The sequence below is a fragment of the Haliotis asinina genome, chromosome 9, assembly GCF_037392515.1.
Source record: "Haliotis asinina isolate JCU_RB_2024 chromosome 9, JCU_Hal_asi_v2, whole genome shotgun sequence".
Lineage (NCBI taxonomy): Eukaryota > Metazoa > Mollusca > Gastropoda > Lepetellida > Haliotidae > Haliotis > Haliotis asinina.
In genome coordinates this window covers 11,345,381-11,372,925 of record NC_090288.1, presented here as the reverse complement: position 1 = coordinate 11,372,925, position 27,545 = coordinate 11,345,381, and the positions used below count along the sequence as shown (strand labels likewise).

Below are 27,545 nucleotides of genomic sequence, written 5' to 3'. Positions count from 1 at the left end.
GGGAAAGTCCAGACCCTGCAGAGTGCTACAAAGCAAGAGGTCATGCAGAAACTAGCAAATGACCTCTCTGTTCGACCCTGTCTTAACTTTTGTGCTACACACAATAGAACAGTTACACATTTCTGCTGATTTATTTGTACAAGTTCAAAGCCTTGAAATGCCTGCAAATTCAAGTGTTTCTCTTAAAGAATTTCAAATACCATTCAGTCTGGTGGGAGAACGGATCATACCCTTCTGTCTGGTAGGAGGGACAGTTACAACCTGAAGTGCAGTGGCAGGGTTTGTCATACACAGACACTTGGTGGGAGGTGGGGGTCACAGCCTTCAGCATATAGGGAAAGGGTCACACCCTGCAACATGATGAGAAGGGTGGGGGTGAGGTGGGGTGTCACACCCTTGGTGAGAGGGAGAGTTACAACCTGAGGCACAGTGGCAGGGAGAAGTCAAACCCTGCAGCATGTTGGCATGTGGGGTCATATCCTTCAGTCTGGTGGACAAGAGGTAACACCCCGCAGTATTTGGGAGAAGGTCTCCCATTGGTGAGGTCACACCCTACTGCATAGTGGAAGGTGTATGATCATACCCTGCAGCATGTTGGGGGGGGGGGGGGGAGGGAGGAGGAAAGAGAGATAGAGAGGAGGAAGAAGAAAAGACCTGGTAGTGTGGTGGGAGAGGGGGCATACCCTGCAGTCTGGAGGGAGGGGGGGCATACCCTGCAGTCTGGTTGGAGAGGGGGCATACCCTGCAGTCTGGAGGGAGGGGGGCATACCCTGCAGTGTGGTGGGAGAGGGGGCATACCCTGCAGTCTGGAGGGAGGGGGTCATACCCTGCAGTTTGGTGGGAGGTGGGGCATACCCTGCGGTGTGATGGGAGGGAGGAGGAATACCCTGCTGTGTGGTGGGAGGGAGGGGGGGGGCATACCCTGAGGTGTGATGGGAGGGAGGAGGAATACCCTGCAGTGTGATGGGAGGGAGGAGGAATACCCTGCAGTGTGATGGGAGGGAGGAGGAATACCCTGCAGTGTGATGGGAGGGAGGGGGAATACCCTGCAGTGTGATGGGAGAGGGGGAATACCCTGCAGTGTGGTGGGAGGGAGGGGGGCATACCCTGCAGTGTGATGGGAGAGGGGGAATACCCTGCAGTGTGGTGGGAGGAGAAGGGTCAGCATTAAGGAGTGGGGAAAAGGCCAATTTACGAGGGATAATGGAGACACAGTATCTACTCACAGGTGGACTTACAAATTTCTCATAGTAAGGGTCACGACAAAGGGAGATGTGACCCCAGCTGATCTGGAGGAATGATTTACAGCTTAAATGAAGCTCTACCACATGGACTGTCGTCTTGGAACAAATGGACAGTTCTAAGTCACTGGCCATAAAAAAACTCAGAGGCCTGGCTTCAAATGCATCATTGAGGATGTGACATTCTATAGGCCACACAAGACAACAGAAGGTTTGGAAAAACCTGATACACACTCAAGCACATTGGATTATTCTTCTAGACAGTTGAAGAATTATATTTTCATAAAATTCTTTTATGAGCATCTTTATCTGGAACAGCATGATCACATAGATCAAAGAGGTTGACATAGAGCATGTGAATAATAAAATGGACATAATTTCATTTATTGTCTTTGTTGCGATGATGATGTCAAAAGTTTAGCATCATAGATACTTAAAACAACAAAAATGTTTAGAGCCACTTGTATTTTAGACAATTGGTACATTATTTATTTTTTTTTATCAAATGCAGGACACATATGATTATTTCTATTCATTTAAGCTAAACTGTCTTCAAAGCGTTCAAAGTTAACATTACAAACAGACTTTCAATTCTTGAACTTCATTCAACCAAAGTCTTTTATAACCCATTCATTCAAGTTACATTGTCTTCAACAAGTTGAGAGTTAAGTAAACATTAAAAACGGCCTTCAGATTCTGGCTTTATTCAGCCATTGTCTTTTATAACCCATAAGACCCCATCTTGTCCTAAACACTGAACACGAGCAGCACTTGTTTAGGCACCAAATGCTGGACAAAAGGTCTCTCAGCACTGCAACCACTTTTATGATTCCCCTTGTCAAAGTTGTGAGAATATGCTGTAAACATGGAGCCTTCAACAAGCACCTGCCATATTGAATATGCCCTGTATAACATGGTGGTGTCACAGCCAAGGAGAGTATATACGAGGTATCGCATGTTGGGATCAGCCCTATTGTTTGGTCATCAGATAAGTGTCGAGCTCACTCTTCAACCCCAAATCTCAGGTCCCACGGAGGGATCAAATCTCTTTTAGGCCACCACTTGCGAAAGAAAAAGCAATTCAGATTTGAACAACTGGAAATACCATGTGTTTTCTGCTCTGTAGACATATCCCATAAGAATGGAATATTCATAACCTGGTATGAATATGGATATTGCTGTTGCTGTATGGAACAATAAGCTCATCAGACTGCAGTATCAGAGGCTGCAGTATTTGACGATGTTTTCGAATATTTATCTTTTTTATAATATAAACTCAAATGCACATCTGAATACAAAGAAGCGTGACACAACAATAACCCAAGTGATGGTCAGAACATAATGATCCTACAGATGCAACAAATAAGCACATCCAAAACATCTAATGATGTGGGATACAGGCATGTTGGCCAAAACAACTATGTAGCACCCCTATAAGCTGGCTTCCACAGCACTAACTGTTATAGTATGACGTAACAGAAGTTCGAAAAATTATGTATAGTTTAGGTATGGCTCAAAAGTAGAAAATAACAGAAATTTCTGGCTGAAGCATGTGCAAGTATGGGTCATATACGGCTGATGTATAGCCAAATACAGGTCAAGCATAGACAAGTAAAGTTCAACTATGACCATGTATGGCTGAAGTATGGCTGAGTTATTGCAAAGTATGGCTGAAATTCGGATGAAGTCTGGAAAACTACAGCTGAAGGATGGCCAAACATAACTCTAGTATAGTCACCCATTAAAGCTGAAGCATGGTTGAAGCAGGGCCAAATACACTATCATGACCAAGCATATCTTAAAGATTTTTATGAATTACGTATGGTTGACACGTAGCTGAATCATAGCCAAATATGGCTGAATTAAAGAAGGCTGAAGGATGGTTATAGCTTGGCTGAATTATGGTCAGGTATGGCTGAATTATGGCTGAAGCACAGTGAAGGCTGACTAATTCAACACTCCCTCTAGTTGATACTAGATTACAAGTAACGGACAGTCTAGGTTTTTATTAGTTTTCATGGATCATACTATGCTCATTTATCATAGTTACAGTCATAGGACATTCATAAGTACATAAATAAAGTGTTATGGCTTGTAGCAAAACATGTCATGTTTTCTGATGACACTCGCAAGATCCTTTCCTAAACCCTTAATAAATCTCCACTTAATATTCATCATGTAGACTCTGACAGACCAGTAAACTACCAGCAACAGTGTGTCTCATCCTGAGGTGAGTCAGAGAGTGAGTGAGTTTAGTTTTATGCAGCACACAGCAATATTCCATCTACATGGCGGCGGTCTGTAAATAACTGAATCTCGACCAGACAATCCAGTGATCAACGGCATGAGCACCAATCTGAGAATCTGGGAACAGATGACATGTGTCCACCAAGTCAGCGAGCCTGATCACTCGATCCTGTTATTTGCATCTTACAACAAGCATAGTCCCTTTTCATGGCAAGCATGGACTGCTGAAGGCCAGTTCTACCCCAGATAGTCATGGGCCTAAAAATATTAGAAATGTTTTAAAGAATGTTATAAAGAATTATTCCTTTAATTCTCATGACATCAGTTACAGAATTGTCTTGTCCAGACTCGATTATCTGGTAGTTGCATGTTTCAAGAGGTGTATAATATGATTGGGCATTTGGACTTGCTAGCTTGCCTGATACAGTTTATTGTGAGGTAAAAAGATGTAGTGAATATCCCATACTGTAGTCAGTATGTAAATGCAGGACCATGACATTCAATCCTATACCTGTAGGTGTACAGTGCTAGTGTCTTATCCTGGAGTCTATATGCCAGCCTGTACGTACACATGTACATTGATGTACAGTCTACACACTGCCAGCCTGTACACACAAGTATACGATGATGTAGTCTACAAAATGCCAGGCTGTACATACATGTGTACTGTGATGTACTGTCTACACAATACCAGCCTGTACTCACACATGTACAGTGATGTACAGTCTACATACTGCCAGCCTGTACACACATGTGTACAGTGATGTACTGTCTACAAACTGCCAGCCTGTACATACATGTGTACAGTGATGTACTGTCTACACAATGCCAGCCTGTACGCACACATGTACAGTGATGTACAATCTACTCACTGCCATCCTGTATGTGTACATATACGGTTGTGCACAATCTACACACAGTCAGCCTGTACATACAAGTGTATGGTATGTACAGTCATCACACTGCCAGCCCCCAACACTACACTACAGTACTTCTCTTTTACCTGTATACAAGTGTTCCTAGTCATGCACTGTCAAGATCAAAGGCCAGGGGTTGTCAGTTTCTCACCTGTGCGTGATGTCTTTGAATTCTGACAGGTGAGTGAGGGATTTACTTGTCACAATCAAGCAAGGAGAGTTCTTCCTCTCTTACCCTCACAAAACACTGTCATCTGAAAAGCCCTAATTGAACAAGGGACGCTGCATGATTTGGAGGTATTTTCATGACTCAGGTACATTATGTTTTTAATGGCACTGAGGCCACTTTCCCAAGGACTAATGTACAGGAATGACACAAAGGAGTGTTTGGGACACAACTACTGTCATGCATGACTGTTCAGTAAGTCATTACTTTTGTACAAACTCTGGCTTTTGTTCAGTAAGATTTTACATATTTGCTCCAAAAATTACACGGTTTAATCATCAAGTGAGAAATTAACCTTATAAGTTCTTACAGATATTTAAAAAATGTTGAAATACATCCTCAGCAACTTTTGCATTTAAATGAAGATTACAAATAGACTTGGGTGAATAATGTGTTTTAAGTCTTTTTAGTGAATAATACCCTGTCAAAGTGGATTTGTTTCTTTCACCTCATCAACCGCTGTTTGTTAAACCTCGTGTCAAATACAGAAACCAAAGATATTGAATATTATCAACTGATATAAACATTAACACTGATATAACAGTTTTCATTATCAACAACAAAATAATTTAAGACAGCCTGTGCTGAAAATATTTCTGAGACATGACTTTTCCTTCAACACCAGAAAAGAGTTCATTGCAAATGCATTTCAAAATACTGCTTGCCATGGAAACAGATTTTTTCCTGCACAATTATGATTACTAGGTCAAGTCCTAATTAAAATAAATGTGAAAACCTTGGAGCTGAACGAGAAAGCACCAAACCCATCTCGAACAATTACATTGTACAGTAACAGCCCAGCATCCAGTCATTTTCCCCGCGTAAAAGGACACATAATTTCATTAATTTCCCCCAATAACTATAATTTAGCAGCCGGCAGTTAACTTCGCCAAATCCTGTGCCCTGGTGCAAGTGCGACGTTGGCAAAGTCATTACCCTCACTGAAGTAGAGGAAGGAAGGAAGGAAGGAAGGTATATATAAAAGGAAGGATGAGTTCGTCCAATGAGATCTTCCCTGGAGGCTAATATATGCCATAACAACTGATGGTGCAGTAACCCCTCGCCCGCCATAACCCATATTCACCGCAGCTAATTAACATTCAACACTTGAACATCCCTGCAGTGTAAATGCAGGGAAAACGTTGAGCAATATCCATGCTAATTACCATTGAAGCAGTATGAGGGAAATATCTTTAATATAACATTGGTGGATTATGATTAAGGGATGTATTGTGCCGATAGTCCCAATTGATATTATAATTGAGGCTTTCACTGCCTTAACATTAGGCTCTTTGCTGAATCGGATATTGACCAATAGGATAATGCTGCTATGTTTATATAAATATTTTAACATATCGGGATTTTTAAAATCAAGATTCCAGACACGAAACATAAGCAGGTATCAGCAGAAAGCAGCAAACATATTTCAGATAAAAAATATTTTAGTAAATTTATATATGTGTTTGGTTTCGTAAGAGCCTTGATTCTTGCACAATCTGCCTATTTGCTATGTAGGAACACGAATCACTGATACCAGACGCAGACATGTAGCAACACAGAACAGATTAGCATCAAAGACAGCAGCTATTCTCCTCATTCTTCCAACGATATATATAATTGTACACCAATTCAGTGGCTGCAAGATGCACGTTGGGTACAGAAAGAGAATGGAGGCAAATATCCAAGCTTACCTTGGTGAGATGTGAGACACTGGACAGCCACCGAGCTGCGAGGCAATGATCCAATACTCTCCTTGCTTTGATGTTCCGGAATGTGTCAATGCCCGCTCATTTGTGGGATCGTCTGCTACGCTACATCGACCTCGAGTCACATGGCAACCCGCCTCAATGGCGAACTGCTTAAGACTGTTCACAAGGCACTTCTGCCATCAAGCTTGGGTCTAGAGCAAAGGCATTTCTGCAGTCCATGCATCGTCTGCCCCCACTGAAGACACATTAGCACAGGCAATAATTTTTTAAATGCTTCTTCATGTGGAAGTAGAGTCACCCAAGGTGTGTACTATTATAGAGCTGATCTTGAGAAATGCGCAGTTGTTGGTCAGTACAGGTCTTGACAGTGGTTGCACTGAACAGGTTGCTATGAAAGAAAAACCTCCCCAAGGCAGAAAGAGCTATTGTTGTTGCGTGTTCAATCAGATGATCAACGCTGAAGACCAGAGCTCTTTCATATAACTCTGTTGGCCAGTATTTATAAAGAGATTAACCCAAGGGTTCTAGCAACGTTCTGGGTACAACAGCCCAACCACAGCACATGGGATCGCCCCATCTAAGCCTAATCTTGCCATAGCAATTAAATATGTAGAGACCCATGCTTCAGCCTTCTGCCTTAGCTGCTAAGACAACAACCACAACAGCAACGACCGCTATTGTTTTCCCAATCCAGCTTTGTTGATAAGTAAATATAGAAAGCAAATCCTTTACACAAAAGCTACCAAATGTACTCTATTCATACATGTTACATATTCCACTAATGTCATCAATCTGGTTACATAACACACAAGCTTTCTGCGCTATGCACAATCCTGTTTTATTTGCCTCAGTGGGGCTAACTAAATATTGATAAAATACACTCATTACAAATGAAATGGCTGAGTTGGGCAGCATGGACACTTCTCGCTTAGGCTATACCGAGTGTTTCATCTATACTCTCCAACACTCACTAAGCCTCTAAACCTGTTTAAGCATGCTCCTTGTTCTAAATGAATGGTTACTACGGCAACAAAGCATCCATTAATTCTTTACCCCTTTCAGGTAGAAGTCGAGCCACACCAACAGTCGTGTCAGATATTGATGTCCTTGCATGGCCGATATAATCACTTTACTTACACATAAAGCAAGCGTCATGTATGTTTCCAGCTCAGAATATGCCCTGAAATGCATAGCCAGCGAAAGCAAACATTCACTCAAAGCTTTTCAGGTTTTCAATTGGAGTGTATGATCTGGTATAGAGTGACAGTGCAGATCAATGCTAAGCTTATAGATTGAGGGCCAACTTTTACATACAACCATCAATACAGACACCAGGGTTTGTTCTTGCCTTCTGGGCAGGGCAACCGAGTACAGCTTTTTACAGACACTGCCATCTTTCTATAGTTATATTGAGGGTAGCTTAACTCAAGACAATGGCTTCAGGAATGTTGAACGACATTGGCAACAGGGGGTAGATCTCCTGAAAAGAGACATGCAAAGTCACTTCACTGGTGTAGGCGTACACCTGTCATACATGTCTCTTCCTTGTTCACTTCTGTGGTGCAAATTGCATGGTTTTATGCTTGGTTGAAAGAGGGCAGCGAGTTTAAAAAATAGTTGGATAATATGTGACACACTTTGCTCAACCTGGTGTAATTATTGTAGAAGTATCCTATCATACTTTTTAAGGTTAAATCATACGAACTCGTGCTCAGTGCTTTGAAAATATTTCACGTTTCAGTTGTAGCGTTTATTGTTCCGGTTTCAATATGGAGGAAAGTTCATCATACCTTTGCACAATAAGAAGTCTTAATTCCACATTAAGCACAATGATCCTAGCTCGTGTGGTGAAGATAACTGAACAGGTATTTACGCCTTCAGTTTGCCAAAGTTAATGACTGTCTTTCACATGTCACCAGTTACTAATCGCAAAATCTTTCAAAATCACTTTGAACATGTAAAACATGTAGCAATAGCAATGAGCATTAAAAGTTCATGTGTTAGATGAGCAGATCCACAGCGGTAATTTAAATCAGGCCGTATGGTGTGTTTGTGTGATAAGGGCAAATAAAGGCTGTTTCCTATTTGAAATATCAAGGATAAACAAAGGTACAGTGTATGTTCGCGCATGGTGTTTGGATCAGTTATATATATTAGAGTGCTCCAACATAAAGCAATAAAGTCAAGGCACCCTGTCTTTGTTCTTACACTACAAGTAAAAGATTTAGGAAGCTCTTGATTCAAATACTATGTCAACAAGCCTCAAGGACCTTAGAACGTAATTTCAGCAAGAGCAATTATACTGTTGATAATGAAAAAAACTGCATGTTTCAAAAGAATCACAAACAGTTCGCTTTGTCACTTGACTAATGTATCATGTCAATGTTGTGATATCTTGTGGCAAAAGATGATCCTGGTGATTCTGATCAGATCCAGTGATATATCTATGCACAAACTATTTGTGTATCACATGGCAATTTCGTGGTGATGGTAATTTGGACTTTTTGTGTTCTTCAATGAAGTATCTGCAGGCACAAACTGTGTTGAAAGGGATGACTTCACATAATGTACCTTTCTATAATTTTAAAAACTTTAGTCTACGTCTTAAGCCACTTGCCTGCAGCCCTAGTCAAGCAAAATTCTTGTTGATCATGTAAGCTCGACTAATAGTACTCTCTATAAAAACAATATATATAAAATCTACTGAAAATAAAGCAAAAAACAATTTGAAGGCCCTTGGAATAAAAGTTTTTAGCATAGACATGAAAGGAAGAGGTAGGAAAAAGGTTTGTTTCTTCCCTTTGAAAGAGCTAATCCTAAAGTCATGTGAAACTTATAATACTGGCATTTAGTTGTTGAAATTAAGGCTGTAATCAAATCTTTTGGAACTACTGGAGTCATATACCACGGCGGCAAATTTAAAAGACTTGCAGGATATCCTTCAATATTAATGTCAGCTATCAGTGGTATAATGTTTCTGCTGTGTTGTGCTGTGTTCTGCTGTGCTGTGCTGTGCTGTGCTGTGCTGTGAGGCGAGATGAATTTAACTTTCAAAAAAAAACTTTGAGCAATAGTGGGGAGGAGGGAGGGAGGAGGGAAGAAGGAAAGAGAAAGAGGTGGGGGTGTGGGTATGTGTGTGTGTGTGTCTGTGTGTGAGTGTGTTGTTTTTGTTTTGGGGGATTTTTTTTTACTTTTCACAATATCACAACTATTAAGTGGATACCAATATGGTCATGAACCTTCAACGTAAGACAATGCAATGTCAATCTCAATTTGGAAGCAGTACACTGTTGGGATAGAAATTAGCTGTGATCAGTGCAAAATTTGCCTAATTTTACAAATATTCTATGGGATTTAGTGGACTTAGGACCAAATAGGTCAATGTTTACATTATTTGTGACAGCTGACCTTCAGGGTCAATTCTGCATTCTATAACACAAACAAACATATCGAAACTTTCATCCTATTTTGTTTAAAATGGATTATGATATTCAGCTCTGAAGTGGACTTGGTACTTAGAATATTATGAGAGTTAGTATGGCTTTAAACCGCTTTTAGAATTATTCCAGCAATATCATGGCAGGGGACAGAAGACATGGGTTTCGCGCATGTGCCCTTGTGCTTAGAATATTTAAAACCTTGCTGCTTATTAATACAAGACACAAGAAGTTACATTTTCTGTCAGAAATCAACAGTGACAGAGTTAACACCAACAAAACTGAAACATTTTCATAATAATTACTTGACAATTATATAATCCTGATTACCTGTGAAGACATAGTTTGAAATTGATCTTCAGTAACCCATCCTCACTGTGACAGGCACCTGATGGGATCGGGTAGTCAGTCTTGCTGACCTGGTTGATGTCATTCATCATATTACACTGCACAGATCAAAGCTTATGATGTTGTCACTGGATTGTTTGGTTCAGATTCAATTATTTACGCAGAACCTCCATACAGCTATTATGTATTGCTGAGTATAGCGTAAAACGCCAACAAGAAAACAATAAATTATCTTTGAAACTGCAAATATTCTATTAAAAAATCAGTAACATACATAATAAAATGCAGACTGTCATGAAAACGGTGGGGAGGGGCTTGAGGTGACTATTTACAGATTACTCGTTGGTGAGGAGTCCTTCCAGACCCAGGATACTGTGGCCATAAATACAGTCCATTGATACTCAGCACTGACCAACCACATCCATGACTGTCCACATATGACAATCCTCAAAAAAATCTCACAACATAAAAATGAAACCTGTATACATGAATACAGCCTCTTTGATTTATCCATTTGTTTGAAGAAACTTGGTGTCCATCGCTGTCTGTACCAGAGAGACAGGAAAAATATTACAGCATTTCTACATCGATTTCCGTCATATCAAATATTCATACGAGTTCGTCTGACAAGAAAGGAGTGTGCATATCAATATTAGCTGGCAAAATGATGGAAATGGCACTATATATAGTCTAATCATTTCTGTACGACCTGTCGTTAAAGTTTAATACGGGTAATGCCGTAATGAGCAAGGAGTAAACGCACAAAGTAAACACTTGTCCACGGTTCTCATCAATTACAATGCACATGTAGATGAGTGAAGTGTTGATAAGAATCACGTGTGGAGTGAGTGAGTTTAGGTTAATGCTGATTGCAATGGTATACGCTATTTAACAGCCTTGCTGAAGATCTAGATTAGAATTGAAAATCTGTCAGCCATGCTTGTCATAAGAGGTGACAAACAGGAACAGGTGGTCAGACTCACTGACTTCGTTAAAACATGTCATTGTATCCATTTTGTGAAGACACACGATTATGCTGTTGATCAGTGGACTGTCTGGTCAAAATACAATTGCCACAATGCCAGAATGCCACCATATAGCAGGAATAATGCTGAGTGCAACAATAAACCAGAACCTTAATGATGATTTCTTGTTGTGGTGTTTGAATGTGGAAGAACCTGCATAGCTAAAAAGTGCATGAGTGGTTTCATATAGTTAGCCCCCACAGGTTATCATAGATAACCGACTCAGACACAGTGAGTACATTGAGAAAACAATGGTACATGTTTTTCTCCAAGTCAGGAAAACCAAAAGTGCTATAGCCTAGCATCAATTCCTATGACTGTCTCAGGTTCAAACCAGACCATCCACTTCTAAGACAGACACACTATTAACCACATCAATGAGGCACTTTCGTTTTTCTATATCTCTATCGTTGAGTAGCATACAGGCCCATAAAGCAAAAATGCAGAAAAACTTCTAAGAAAACATGCTTAATTACTCTGCACCCACAAATCAATACCTTTTTGATGGTTAACCTTAAAGTTGAACCATGTAAAAAACATTAATCTGAAAAGCAATATTTTTTGCTGGCCCAAATCACAACTTACATGTTGACTGAAAATAATTTTTTAACAAGTTTTTGTGAAACTGTAGTTTCAACAGGACTGCCTTGATTAACACATCCACATGGCGACACATGAAGGCTCTAAACCTTTTACAAAGTCAGAAATGTCACATTGTATTATCACCCAAAATATTTCTTATAAGCCCCACAAACCAAGCAAGAAAGCAAGTCTAGCTGTACTATCACAAACAATCTGGCTAATCTCAACATAGATACAAAAATGTTTACTCCAAGCTACGCCAAGGCTGTGTTGGTAAAGCTGAGGCAATACAAACCCTTTCTACATACACAACTCTCCTAACAACTATTTAAACAACCCTGTTGACACATAACATTGAGTCAAGGCAGAGGTTAAACAACTTAACTACCACTTTAATATTTGACATTAAACTCAAAATGATGAATATTTAATTTTTTTGTTTGCAGTAACTGAGAACATTGGCGCTATACGATCTGCAGTGGTGAATTGCAAAATTGGGAGATAATGAAGTAGTACATACTGTCACTGTGTCGATGGAGGAGGATGGCAACCATCACCTCTCCTGTTCACTAATGGGACTATGTATTTCCTGCAAATACTTTTTCACACATACACCTTTTTTCTTGTTCTTAGATGCATCAGTGAAAATACCCATCTGAACACAAAAGGAGTAGAAAGAAGGGATTCCTGCAACATCTTTCACATTCATTTAAGGTAAAAACTTTACTCTGAAACAACTTTGAATACAACATTTATAAACATTTTACCCCTCAACTCTCCTCAAAATATTTAAAAAAAATAAACAAAAAATGTGGAAATAGATAAATAATTTGACTGTAATTTAATCTGTTGCTCAAAACAGAACCAAAAGAGTATTGATCAAATACAAAGTTTTCAGCTACAAAAGTAAGTTAACAGTAATATCTGAAATATCCAATTAAGGTAAAAAATAATTGCATATTTCCTATTTTTATGACTGGCATACTTTGACACGGTCCATGCAGACATGTTGAGTCAACGGTGTACGTGCAAAGGGAGACAACCCCAAACTTTAATTATAAGCTATTACCTCACAACATAATTTATCAGAATTTATCCCACGATCTGTTTACTGCAACCAGCAGGATGATAGGCACCATTGTTTCTGAAAACAGCTGGTTTGAATTATATACAAATTTCATGGGGTCACTGTCTAAAACATGACATATTTGGGATATCTATTAAATTGAAAGATTAGAACAGCACACATGATGGATAATAGACTAAAGCCCCTCATATCACTCAAACATCAGCAGGGATTGGGAAAGGCAGTGACCAAGGGCCATTCTGCACATTAGAACAAAAGAAAAATGACCCATTAAAATTTTGAAGGGTACTATTTGACAAGGGCAGTGGTCCATTCTAAATTCACAAAATGGGGTTTAATCCTGAAAATGGCCCATTGTCAACGTTTCCTTTCCCAATCCCTGCATCAGTGTTGATATATTTAAAACTTTATCATGAATTACTGCAACTGTTTATATTTTTAACATTCAGATGCAAATTGTGGAGCTGATCTGGATGGACCCCACTAGTTAGTCAAGTTATAGTCATTACTTTTTCCCACCTACAACTCTATGTCTATGTTCCCTAACATGTATTTTCATGATCTCCCCCTAAATATTCAACAATGACATTTAATGTTTTATACTATAAAAGCATTGGGTACTGGTTACTACATCCTAAACTCCCAACAGGTCATTAAAAGGGTTATATTAGTGAAATATGAGCAACATTATGTTTGTTTGTTGTTTAATGTCACACTTAGAAATATGCTAGCTATATGGCAGCGGCCAGTAAATATCAAGTCTGGACCAGACAATCCAGTAGCCAACAGCATGAGCATCAATCTTCCATTCAGGATACGATAACATGACAACCTAGTCAGCGAATCAGACCACCCAATCCTGTTTGTTGCCTCTTACAACATGCACTGAACACCAATTCTAAACTAATGACTGGGATTGGGGAAGGCAGGGTCCATGTGCCATTTTTCACATTAGCATAAGAAATGGCCGATTAAAATTTGGAAGTTAACTATCAATACAAGGGCAGTGGCCCAATTTCTAAATTCGGAAGATGGCGAATAATCCTGAAAATCCCCCAGTTTTCTATCCCAATCCCTGCTAGTGGTAAGTATTCAGAGGGAAACAACTATTGCAACAGTGACAGTATATTGCAACATGCTATTGCCATAGCATTAGTCTATTTTCTCCTCGAACCGTCTCATATGAAGTCATTTCCCAAATGAATGCGTGGTTTATTTCAAATAAATCAACATCAAGTAGTTTCAGTCTCTTTCAATTACAAACAAAAAAAACTTGAAAGCAAGATCAATTAAACAACTTAAACATTAACTTATTGGAAGTCACGATTTCAAACTCGAGTCGCATGCCTTGTTTGCCGCCATGTTGAAGAGGTAATGGGCAGATAACTCAAAGTGAAAGTGAACGAATCAGGTACTTCCAGCACTACGCGCTGCACATTTATCAACGACAGTGAATCACTAAACTATCAATAGTCACACATACTATTGACACATCAATAGTTTTTCATTTACCATCGATTATTGGAGATACAAGAACTGCAATCCATCAATAGTTTGATGTGTTATTACTGTACCTATTCCAACTTAGATCTCCTTCAGCAGACAAACATTAAAATCTGGACCGATGGAAGAGGTAGCCACTCTCTCTGTCCCATGTTCAAAATAAACTGTAAAATTCATAGTGTGTGTGACAATCTCAGTTTCTGAAAAACAGTTTTAAATAGAATTGAAAGCAGACATGTTCAGAAGTTTCACTACTTAGCAGTATTTTCTCATATATATAGCCTGTTGTCTCAATACCAAAATTAAAAAAAAAATAAGCCTGTGCAATGGATATCTGGTCAATTAAATATTAAGTTTGTTTAAGTAATCAGAAAATATTTGATCTAGATTTTTGCATATTCCATTAACCAGATGAATTTTGTTACCTCAAATGCAAGTGGCATCACCCTACAGACATCTAAAAGAATTTTTGAAATTTACATTTAACAAAATCATTTCAAAATGAAATCAGTGTTGATGTCTTTAATTTTATCATGGATTACTTCGATTGTTCATATTTTTAACATTTAGATGGAGGAGAATTTTACTCTTATCACTGACAGTTCTCTATGAAATATTTGGGCACAGTCCCTTTTACCTACAAATCAGTGAAAACAAATACAGTGGAAGCTGCCTAAACCAGCACTCATTGGGACTGAAGAAAAAATCTGCTTCAAACAATGTGCCGGATTGTAGAGCTGATGATAGATGTACAAGCCATGAATGGGACTGAGATTTTACGCCAATGTTGACAGCTTGCCGGATTGGACAGATGCCGGTTTTGACAGCTTTCATTGTAATATGTTTGTTGGTTGTTTAAAGCACTTTTCCATCTGTACAACATTGATGTGTAAATAGATGAGTCAATTCAGACAATCTAGGGACTAACATGATCTTTGATCTGCTTCCAGACAATCCAAGGATCAACATCATGAGCATCGATCTACACAAATGGGATACAATGGCATGTGTCAACCAAGTCTATGAGTCTGACCACCCAATCCTGTTAGTTGCCTTTTGCAACAAGCATATGTTGTTGAATACAAAATCTAACCCGAAATTCACAGGTCTACACACTGTATCTCTCCTATGTCAAAAACACAGTTTCTGTTGTGATAATTGGGCTTTTTTTTTCAGCTTTTGAAGGAGTAACTTGCTTTTGGAACAAGCACAAACTAGTGGCACATGCATTTAATACCATAAAACTAGGTACAATACATTTGGAGTTTCATGAAGGAAAGGGTCATTTGTTCTGCTGCGGCATTTTAATCTAGGGAACCCGTAAATATTTCATTTAAATGAATGTTATGATCAGAATGCTTTGACTATCGTCCTTAATTTCACACATCCAAAGCAGCAAGATATTCATGCACTAGTCTACACATATTGGCCCTACAAAATTCACATATCGATAACTTTATATATTAAACTTTGAAATTCTATCAGCTTTTAGTAGCTGTATGCAAGCTGAATTTAGTCTATGTAGCCAAGGGAATTCTGCAGCCATATCTCTTTCAGCACAAATCGATCAGCATTTTACGCGGAGAGGAGGCACGAATTCCCTGTTGGTTATTTACATGTGTACGACTTCAAAGTGATGAACTTATGGTCGGGGTAAGGTGCGTACCGATAGCCAGACTTGAAACACATGCTCATTGCTAATTCCAGTTCCCAGTCATCATGTCCGAATTCTATCGATCACCAACATGCCTACTGGCGTGATTAATTCCATCCTTTTCACCATTAACAAGACCCTGGAAACATCCATGAAATAAAGTATGCTGGTTCTATGAGGTATACAAATGAAAGCCCCCATGAATAGGTAGATTCACATTGGCAAACACCCTGGTCTGATTGCCGATTCATAATTAACATGGTTTTAGTCGTGCAGGCGAAAGTTGCATAATATCGATGTGATAATGTATTGGCGAGCAACCTGATAATAGATCTCTTGTGGTCAGGGTTTAGGAGTATACCTGTTGTGTAATGTAAGCTGATAGGGTATGTACCATATTACAATCACCAGTCGTTGAATTAGGTAAGGGATGTCATGTAATTTTGATTGCTGTATGTTTATGGTGAATTATGGTCTGATCAGTGAGTGAGTGAGTTTAGTTGTACGCCACTTTTAGCAATATTTTAGCAATATCACGGCAGGGGACACACACTGATGGCCTGATCAGGTTCTGACAAAGTCAGATGATGCTTGTCTCTAATCGCCTTTAAAAATGCAATTTCTTTGTACAAAACAGGTGTAAAATCAAAGTTCAAGAATAAAAATATATTAGGTTAAGCTTCATACAGAAGTGAATGATTTCTTTGTGTTTGAAGATATATCATCATTTAAGTTCCACAACAAATATATGTTTAGCTTCATACAGAAGTGAGCAAGTGATTTCTTTTATGAAACAAAGTATTTTTGTTCAATCTTTTTTTCTTATGTTTTTGGAAAAACCAACCATGACTTGCATATCTCAATGCCACTCTCAGACTGCTACTTTTTTTCTTGTAAATTAGCAATCTATTAACAAATATTTGTCATAAAAAATATATCAGATAACTGATGTAGATTAGAAATGCAAAACACACACATAACAACAGCATGCATATTCAGTTCAAAAGTAGTAATTAATAGTAGAACAATTTACATACTGGGCAAGTTCAGACAACAATTGCAAGTAATACATATTGTCATATCAACATACAAATATATCTCAAATAATTTATTTTCATATCAAAATATTTACTTACACACTGAAATTAAACAAATTCATACTTAAACATATACAGCTAGTATACCAATTATTCCTATTTTTTATCATATTGCTAAGATTACATATTTTAAGTATTTTTAATGTTTATACATGCAGGCTTTTTAAGCACAAAGAGTTGTTTTCAGTACCATCATAGAAAAATTAAAATTCTATTAAATATTTAGTAATGGAAAAAAATTATAAAATGTTTTAAATATTCAACAATTATTTCAACAATTTTGTTACTTCACATGTATATTTACATATTCTGAGGTGGAATGAGTTTTTAATTGCTCACCATAATTTTCCATGTTCTTACAACGATTCTTACAAGTTGGTGCTGTACAAATATTATCAGTACTAACAAATGACCAAAGATATTCATCTTCAGTTAATGTAACACATCCGAAATGTGAGCTTGTCTAATATGCATTGCATATAAATCGCAATACCATTCTGTACCTTAATCACTCATGAACAAATCCTCAAGTCAATATAAATAATAATCCATATTCCCAGATTTTGTACCCAGCCCCGAAACATCAATATGATCTAATCACATAATTATATTTATTCACAAGTTAGAAATATCCATGATATAAATCAGTCTCCTGATTAAACCTCAGAGAAGCATGAAATTTCTCGGCAACATTCCCAACCTTCATTTACTGATACGACTCAATATACAATAACACTAAACATTGTTTGCTTGGCCGGTAACCCAACAACAAGGATACCACTGTGGCGTCCATTATGAATATAGCATTATATTCCATGAAGTCAGGACAATTGACTCTCCAGTTCTTGTAGTCAAGATGCACATGCAATAATACGTCATTGCCAACGAATCAATACTAACAATTCGAGACCGATGGTTGACCGCAGAAGCTTGAGGCTTACATTTGTAGCTCATGGGAAAAAAAAGTTCAATGGTTCGACTATTGCGAATTTCCCTTTAGGAGGACTTCAAACGGACCTATAATTGCAGTTCATTTAGATGAGGACAGGTTTTGTAAAATTTACAGTTTTAAAGATAAAACTTGACATATTTCTTGAAAGGTTTTTACTGAAACTGTCAATGGTATTCATAGATTCATAGAAAAAGAAGACAAGCTGCTTAAATGACCACTATGAATGCTCCTCTGCCACAGATATTGATGGTGATATTAATGGCCATATTGACATCTGTGTGCACAAAACACCCAGGCTAGCATACAGTGAATAAAGAAGTTAATCGTCCGTATGTATTTATAGAACAGCATGTCATGTACCAAGGCATTAATGCTTAAGTTTATTTTATGATAAGCAAATGTATTCTAAAAAATGTATTCAGAATTATTTGTGAGTTTTTCTCCATATAATACCTACCCAAAATATACATAAGCATCAAATGTGGTTGGTTTCTAAGATACATATTTTAAACATAATCTTTGTTTGAATGAGTGAATAAAAAAAAGTGATTTCAGCCTTTTGCAAAATCCAGGCTTCATTCACCAATGCTTTAATAAAGAGAAGCATTGTAGCATGTAACTCAGTCCTGTAACTGTAACTGTTAGGACTACCTCTCTTCCTTAAAAACACTGGTCCAAATCATGATAGATTAGAGACAGGGGTTTGCTGTCAGATGTGTTGGGAGGATTCTTGTTTGCATAATTTCAAATATTGCAGGAGTTTTTCCAGCTTAAAGGAACATAAGGTTTTAACAGTCTCATAGAAATCTTTCTGAACAGTTACAGAGACTTCTTTGGATAGCTGCAGAGTTCTCTTTGAATACTTACCGAGATCTTTGAACAGTTGCTGAGATCTCTTTGAACAGCTGCAGACACCTCTTTCAGTTGCAGAAAGCTCTCTGAACAGATGCAGACATCTCTTTAAAAGGCGCAGAGAACTCTTTGAAAGTTGCAGAGGCCTATTTGAACAGTCAGAGAGATATCTCTGTAACTGCTACACAAACCTCTTACAGAGAGCTCTTTGAACAGTTGCAGAGGCCTCTTTGAACAGTCACAGAGATTTCTTTGAACAGTCACAGAGATATCTTTGAACAGTTGGAGAGATATCTCTGTAACAGCTACACAAACCTCTTACAGAGAGCTCTTTGAACAGTTGCAGAGGCCTCTTTGAACAGTCACAGAGATTTCTTTGAACAGTCACAGAGATTTCTTTGAACAGTCACAGAGATATCTTTGAACAGTTGGAGAGATATCTCTGTAACAGCTACACAAACCTCTTACAGAGAGCTCTTTGAACAGTTGCAGAGGCCTCTTTGAACACTTGCAGAGATATCTTGGAACAGTTGCAGATCTCTTTAAACTGGTACAGAGACCACATTAAACAGTTGCAGAGATCTCTTTAAACAGTTAACAAGATGTCTCTGCAATGGTGTAACATGTCTCACTGAGTGCTCTGAAACATAATGTATGTACTTAAAATATATATATTTTAATATATATGTATTTAAAATCAATCAACATTCTCATTGTTGTAACAAAACTGACTTTGAATTCAATAACCTTGAGATTAATGCAAATGAATTTGTCACTGGATTGCCTGTTCCAGATTAATTACTCTGCCTCCATCAGATAGCCGTGATACTGGTGACTGCAGTGTTTAAAAACAACAAAACAATCCCACTCTGATGTAAACTGATATAATGTTATGCCGAGATGACCACATCTAGCATTGAAATCCTGCATGATATACAAGGTGTGTCTGAGACAGCCATTATGACTGTATATATGTGCATGAATGGCCCACTATAGATCTCTCATGAATAAATCAATGGGCAGGGATGGAATCGTGGGTCTGCATGTTCCCAGGAGACAGCGCCATGTGCACCATACACACTTCAGTACAGCTTCCACACAACTACAGCGCCGACCGTTGTCCTCCAACTGTGGGTACTGCAAGGAGGAGTGGCTACAACATTCATTATTCATTGGCCAGTTTCTCCTGAAAATGTATCAGTAAGATGCCCAAACTACTTTCATTGTCACTTGGAAAGAGATTTAATGTAAAACCATATGTTTCATGTTGAATAAAATTACAAAGAAGTGTTATTAGTCATGTATATTTCACAAAAAAAAAAAGAAAAACAGTTTGAGTGTGTGGAGTAAGGTTGGGACATGGAACAGTTTACTTAGCAGTGAATGGGTACCTGGTAGGATCAGATGGTATTGTGACTGCTAACATGCAAGTGCCTAAGATGCAGCATGAGATGTATTATCATCATGGAGCTGGGAATGATAACTGAGTGCCCACTGATCAATTGACACAAGCAGGAATGCAGCACAATGAGCATGCTTTAGGGAACCAGGCAACCCATGATTTTCGTAAGATGCGACTAACGGCATCATGTGGTCAGGCTCGCTGACTTGGATCACATGTATCCCAACGGTGTATACTGATGCCCATGCAGTTGACCAGGAGACTGTGTGATCCACACTGATCCACATAATGTGCATATTGCTGAGTGCAATATTAAACAACAAACAAACCCTATAATTTTGTTTTGAAAATGTATTCGTCTCACAGGGTAATGATAGCTCTGAGTTACACATATTTTTAGTTACTTGGATCCAGTCTATTGGGCACTTTTATACCAATATCAAGTTGGATAGTCCGATATTATTGCTGTTTCTGATAATTTTTATCTGTCTGCCTACTGCCATATCAAAACTGGCACAAACTCACAAAAGTAATACATATGAAGACTGACAATTATGAAGCAATACACAACATGCTTCTTCTGCAGTATTCACTACAGCAGCGTTCCAGTATGCTTGACGCCTGAACTTAATCAACGGAGTTGTAAAGAAATACAAGTACTCAGTTTGATACTCTGGGCAATATGCAAGTGGAGTTATGCTACTGGGTTTTACGAAAGAAATTCTTCCACAGTTGTACAAAAGCAACTCAATTAACTGGACAATTGGCAATGCATTTTACATACTTGATGCAAATTTGCTGCTTATCTGGAACTCTGAAGACAAATGGCAGCATATTTGATATCACTGTCTCCATAGGGGTTTCAATCAGATCAGACAAGACTACTTCATGTCAAAACCAGGCCCAGGCATGGGAGGCACCTGTACAAGGTGAAGGTCAGTCTTGGAGCGATCAAGTTTTACACTGTTTTTAACTATATTCCAGCAATATCACAGCAGGGGACAACAGGAATGAGGTCCACACATTGCACCGACGTGGGGAATCAAATCCCGGGTCTTTTGATATGATGACTGAATGCTTTAAACATTAGGCTACCAAACCGCCCCATCTGTCCTTTAAGCCCCAGTAGCATCAATACATATGAATGTGTTAGTGAATATTGTACAAGCAATATTCAAGCAATATCATACCTGGGGACACCCGAAATGGGCACACAATGTTCTAAAGTGGGGAAACAAACCTGGATTTTTGGCATAACTAGTGAACGCATTAACTGCTATGCTACCTTCATTACGTACAAAGACCTACTTGTATCTGTAATTATACAAGTCTTTTTGAGGATTTCAAGGTTTGTTTCAAACTTCAGAAACCAATCCACTTCCATCTTGAGTGTTAAAAATGGCAGCCATAGTGGCACTGTCACAGTGGCGCCATCATGGTTGGACAATGTGTACACTGCTTCTAATCTCAATCTAGGCAGGCATCAAAACACAAGTCTTCCAGTTGCATCACATGAAAGAAAAACTCTCCTCGGAGTGTTAATTTGGAATGCTGTTTGTACGAAATACAATCACTAGCGTCTACACTGTTGCAAATTCTTGAAGTGAGAATTGACTCTTATACTCAAACAAGGTATACATGCAACCAAGGATCGTGAACTGAGGAATGTGTAATGTTTGTTGAATGAAATATGATATCTGGGAGGATGAAGCAGGACCTATTTTGACAACGTAACTGTAATGTTTGTACTCGGAACAAAAAAGGAGCTGAAGCTGATAAATTCTTAAACTAAGGTTCAAGGGCCGATAGGTCCCAGGAGCAATCTAAGGCTGGAGGGTGTCTAGATATAACAGTTGATCATAATTCTCTGACTACTCTGTTGGTCCTGGGGGACTGACCTTAGTGCTTGCTTCCATTCTGTTCTGACATTTTTCATTTGTTTCCATACAAATGACCTGTGTTTGAACAATTAGCCTGAGGCCCAAGTCAAGTAAAAATTCTTTAGGTCAAGTAAGCTTTGCTAATAGATTCCAGGGATTTACCCTATTTACCCTGTATTTGATGGTCCCTGACACTCATACTCTTAATTTCCAGGGGTCCTGCAAAATGGGGAATATCATTAGTAAAATATTGTAATTCATTCATTGTTATTGTATTGTGTATCATGATCATCATAAGTAAATAAATTGCAAATGCTGCAATAACCTGCTAGTAGCAGACGCGATGATAACTTACTGTTACTTGATAGAAATTCTTATGAAAGGTATTTGGACTTTTTTGGCATCCCTGTGGACGTGCTAATCAATTTTGTTGCTCAATTGTCAATTTATGCACACAGAATGCAGGGATTCGCTTCACACAACTTACTGTATTCCCATTTTTTTCTCAATTAATTTTGAGCTGCATAGTACAATAAAAGTAGGGTCATTTTATGGGGTTTTCAAGACCAAATCAACAATTTTAAGAAACTTGAGACACTCATATGACACACAAGTATTTGAATACACATAAGGTTGATCAAATGTGGGATGGACACACAGTTGGAAATAACTGTCAGCTACATCACTGAATTGGGAATGTTTTGCTTCAAGATGGAGATTAATTAACATCTACTGTCATTGCAAGGTATTTTCATTATGTATAAGTTTCCTGAAAAACAATAACTTGTAAGTATTGCTAAATAAGTGTTTTCTTAGGGCAAATCACTCTGCCACACTCAGCCGCACTCAGCAATTATATTCCACCATTCTGTAAATAATCAAGTCTGGATCAGACAATAGAGTGATTAACATCAAGAGCATCAATCTATGCAGTTGAGATAGGATGACATGCATCAACCATGTCAGTGAGTCTGCCCACCCGATCCCATTAGTTGCCTCTTTTGACAAGCATGGGTTGCTGAAGACCAATTCTAACCAGGATCTTCACAGAATGTTTTGGATGGTATGGACGGTTCATTTACATCCTGTTGTTTCTCGGTGGATAGCATCTGAGGAAAGACCTTCATAGTTTTGTTTCATTCATAACACTTTTGACCTATTCCAATTACTTATTGTTATGCAGACTACTGACAATACTATTGACTATCTGACATTGACATACAATGTGTCAACAAAGTCTGTCCACCCGATCTACCTCTTGCGACAAGCATGGGTTGCTGAAGATAAGTTCTTACCTGTATCTTCATGGGTTTGTTATATTTATAATACAAGGGGACTGCTGGAATTACTTTTCGCTATAAATACTACTGACCCTACTACTGATGTTCTTAAGTCCTGGGTCTCCTTTCACAAAACACTGAGGTGACTGTAAGTCACTAAGTTAACCTCAATGCTATGTTAAGGAACAGGAATTAAGCTTAACCTTAGTAAAGGTTGCTTCGTGAAAGCAGCCCCTGATCAATAATTTCAATCAATATGCTAACAATATCAATAAATCAATAGTTCGATATATCATTAATCTGGATGTAGTCAGTACTGATGTGCCGAAGGCTGCATGTCAGTCTGATTGTTGCAGCACAGACACCTCAAAGCTAGTTTGGACAAGTTTGGTGTACTTTTGGCATCAATTGTATAACAGGTATATTAATTTGCCTGTAGACAGCAGAATGTCTGTCAGCGTAACAGTGTCTCATACAAAATGCCTTATTTCTCAGTGTAATCTTGTGTGTTATGAATACAGATCTGATAAGGTCTCTGTGTTAGTGTTCAGTCATCAAACTGCCTGGATTTCATACAGACTTGCAGCTTGATATTCAAAGACTTCATACATGAAATGGGAGATGGAATTCATCAAAATAAAGTGTTATTAGGAGTATTCGTGTCCTAGACATTTTGTCTAGTCTTTAGAATGCTTGTTTCTTTCTTCGAGACATCTGCAGACTACACTTACACTAACCTTACAGAGACACCACTCAGGGCCTAGATTTTCAAAGCTCTATTAGCGCTAAGATAGTCGTAAGTTAATGTTAATGTATTGCATGTACGGCTATCTTAGCGCTAAGATAGTCGTAAGTTAATGTTAATGTATGGCACGTACAGCTATCTTAGTGCTAAGATATTCGTAAGTTAATGTTAATGTATGGCACTTATGACTATCTTAGCGCTAATAGTTTTGAAAATCTAGGCCCAGTTATCAGACAAAACACTTGTCAAACTAACATTTTGTGAAAGATGACAGATTAAAGATCAGGTTGTCCAATGGCTGTCAGGTAAATGCGCTACGTGTGGATGGCTGATTACAGACCAAAAATATAACCAAGAAATTAGGATAAAGAGAAGGAGCACACTATCAAATCTACAGCAGAAGAGTGGAACCATGAATTCTTGACTCACATGCATGAAGCCATCCTGACACTTACAATTATCTTAGGGCTATGAGAGCTTTGAAAATCTTGACCCCGTACTCTAACACGGACTGATCATCGTAGCACTAAGATCACACTGTTCAAGGGAGTTCAGCAGTAGGAGGAAGGACAGTGGCATTAGCATCTGATTTTAGTGCAGGCTAAAGTGAAAGAAATGTCTGAGGACACTCCATTACAGGTCATGTCAGACTAACCTTCCATTAAATTTTACCAACTAATGAAATAGGCAAGGAGAAGTCAATGTTAGCCAATTAGAATGCAGTTCTCTCCAGCTTTACAGTTCCAATCTCAAAAACGCTATTACACACCAAACAGCACAAAATGTTACTAAGGTAACCATAAGAATGAACAGACAAGATGTAAGTGAGTAAAAGAGTATGGTTTTACGCCACTTTTAACAATATTCCAGTGATATCACGGTGGGGCTTCACATGTTGTACCCATCTTGGGAATCAAACCGGGTCTGTGGTGTGAATGCTTTTATCACTTAGCTACCCACACCCAATAACCCAGACAGAAGACATCATGTAACCAAGAAGGACAACACAATGCAACAAAGAGATGGCACAATGTTACTAACCTCGGCATCAGCACCTCTCTTCCTATGCCTCCCAGAAACCGTGGATGTGAACCATGTAGGTGCAACACCTCTTCCAGCCTTCTTCTTACTCTTCTTTCCGACAGGTTTTGCATGACCTTCACCTCCATCTGATCTTTGATGTACTACTTCGCCTGTCTTTGCTGGAGACCTGCTGTCGGTGTTAATTCTGAAACAATCATTAAAATGAAAATACAGACAAAGTCTTATATCATTTCCTGGACACTGCTCTTGAATGGTTCCAAAACATCAAATTGGAAAGGCAATATTCCTAAACCTACTGTTTGTTCACATTTAGAAGAATCCAAAATGGTCACCAATAACCTATCTACTTTCAGTTGCCATCTCAAATGGATCGCAAAACAATTCTATTTGTACAGGAGAAAACAAATACACAATATTCAAGCTGACAAGAACAATACCGTTTTGCATGACCACAATTCCACAATGAGTCAAATATCATTTCCAGAGCAAAATGTTATAACCTGACAAAAAAGAGGAAATTAAACCACAATATAAAGAGAAATGGTCTGTGAAAGGAAGACCTGCCATGCTTCAGAATGCCTTTGATCACAGACTCATAAATCATTTACCAAAAATGAAACCATGCCATTCTCCTTGATCCAGGCCAGTGCAGAAAGCTTTACTTTCTTAAGACGTGGATTCCCTGCAACATGTTTTTGTAGGCAAGTCAGGAAACTGTCCACGGGCGGGCCCTGAGGAACTGCAGTAATGCTATTTCCCCTTGACACAAGTGAGAAAAAAAAATCAATAGTACTCGGATCTTACCGCAGTGGACTACAGCATAATGAGGTGGTGGTATATGGCAAGTTGCTGAGTCACTGGCCCACATGGAACATACGCCATGTACTATTCATCCTGGACCCATGGCGACCTTCCATACCAGTCCATACTGCTCCACATGCATGAACTGTGGATGTCAACTCGGAAATTGCTGACACTGCATAAACGGATATTTGCTTAACCACATAATTCCACTAGTATTTCTGACAATTCCATTAAAATATCCATCTTTGTGGTAAACATTTAAAACATGATATATATGTTCGGTTATTATTTTAAGGGCTTCTTTCAAATTTGGGTCTTCTGTTTCTTCGGGGTTTTGCAACAGTATCTACCCTGTCTGTTCAGACCAACATTTAAACTAAGATGCTAAATGTTTGATCATTTTTGTAAAGGTCACTTTCAAAGTCTAAGTCTTACGTTCCTTTTGGTTTTTGTAACAGCATCTCAATCATGGGACCAACATTTATACATGATACAAAATGTTTGATCATTATTTTAAGAGTCTCTTACAAATCTGGATCTTATGTTTCTGTTTGAGTTTTTTTTGTAATAGTATATCAATCTTCGGACAAGCATTGAAACCATCATATATGTTCACGATTTCAACAGCTTCCTTCAGATTTAGGGCTTATGTTCATTTGGGTTTTTCTAATAGCATCTAAATCTTGGGGCCAATCTTGTTAGTACAGACATGACCCTTTAACCTTAAAGACAGACAGGGTCCTTAAAGCAGTATCCAACTACTGACTAGGACCTTGCTATTTGTTAAGATATTGCTTCAGCGTGACAGGGTGGCCAACACATGGTGGACGACTTGGTGAAAGCAGATTGAACTAAGCAGCCACACAAAGCGATATTTAACTATGCGAAGATGACCAGACAGACTTGTCCATTTGGCCAGAGGCTTGTCTCTTTGTATTGGCTTTGTATTGTGTATTTATTTATTCATTTGATTATATAAACCTTGTTGATATATGACAGAAATAACGCTGATGGGATGTAAAATCTTAAAACATTCACTCACAGTTACTTTCCTGTGACTTGAGCTAAAATACAAGATCTATTGCAATGATATACCAGAGATAGATGATACATAAGAAAACTCCAAGTATGAGCCAGGCTAAACTTATCACAAGCTATGTTCCAATAGTAGAGCTACACGAACATGTCAGTTCATCTCCATGATGACAGGTACCAAGCATGCCACAGGAACTGATACTTTCTTGAACAAGAGGAAAGCGTTTGCAAAACTGTTCACTGAAGAAATAGTCCAAAAAGATGTTTCTAACCAAAAGGACAATTTAATTTCAAAACCAGATGAAATGATACTGAAATTAACTTTTATTATGAATTGAATCACCACAGGATGGAACTGCAACATTTGCTGACATCAGACGATGATGATGATGATGATGATGATGATGATGATGATAATGATGCTTCAAGCATTCTAACACATGCCTATGATTTTCCCGTTCCTGTGCACATTAAATCT

General features: G+C 38.4%; 1 protein-coding gene across 1 annotated transcript in view; it reads right to left on the bottom strand.

Moving 5' to 3' along the window:
• LOC137296953 (uncharacterized) overlaps positions 1 to 27,545 on the bottom strand; it is a 163,600-nt gene that overhangs the window by 119,995 nt on the left and 16,060 nt on the right. Inside the window, exon 2 of the mRNA XM_067828874.1 lies at positions 25,226 to 25,412. Coding sequence (XP_067684975.1) covers positions 25,226 to 25,412 — 187 coding nt within the window. The remainder of the gene's footprint in view (positions 1 to 25,225; positions 25,413 to 27,545) is intronic.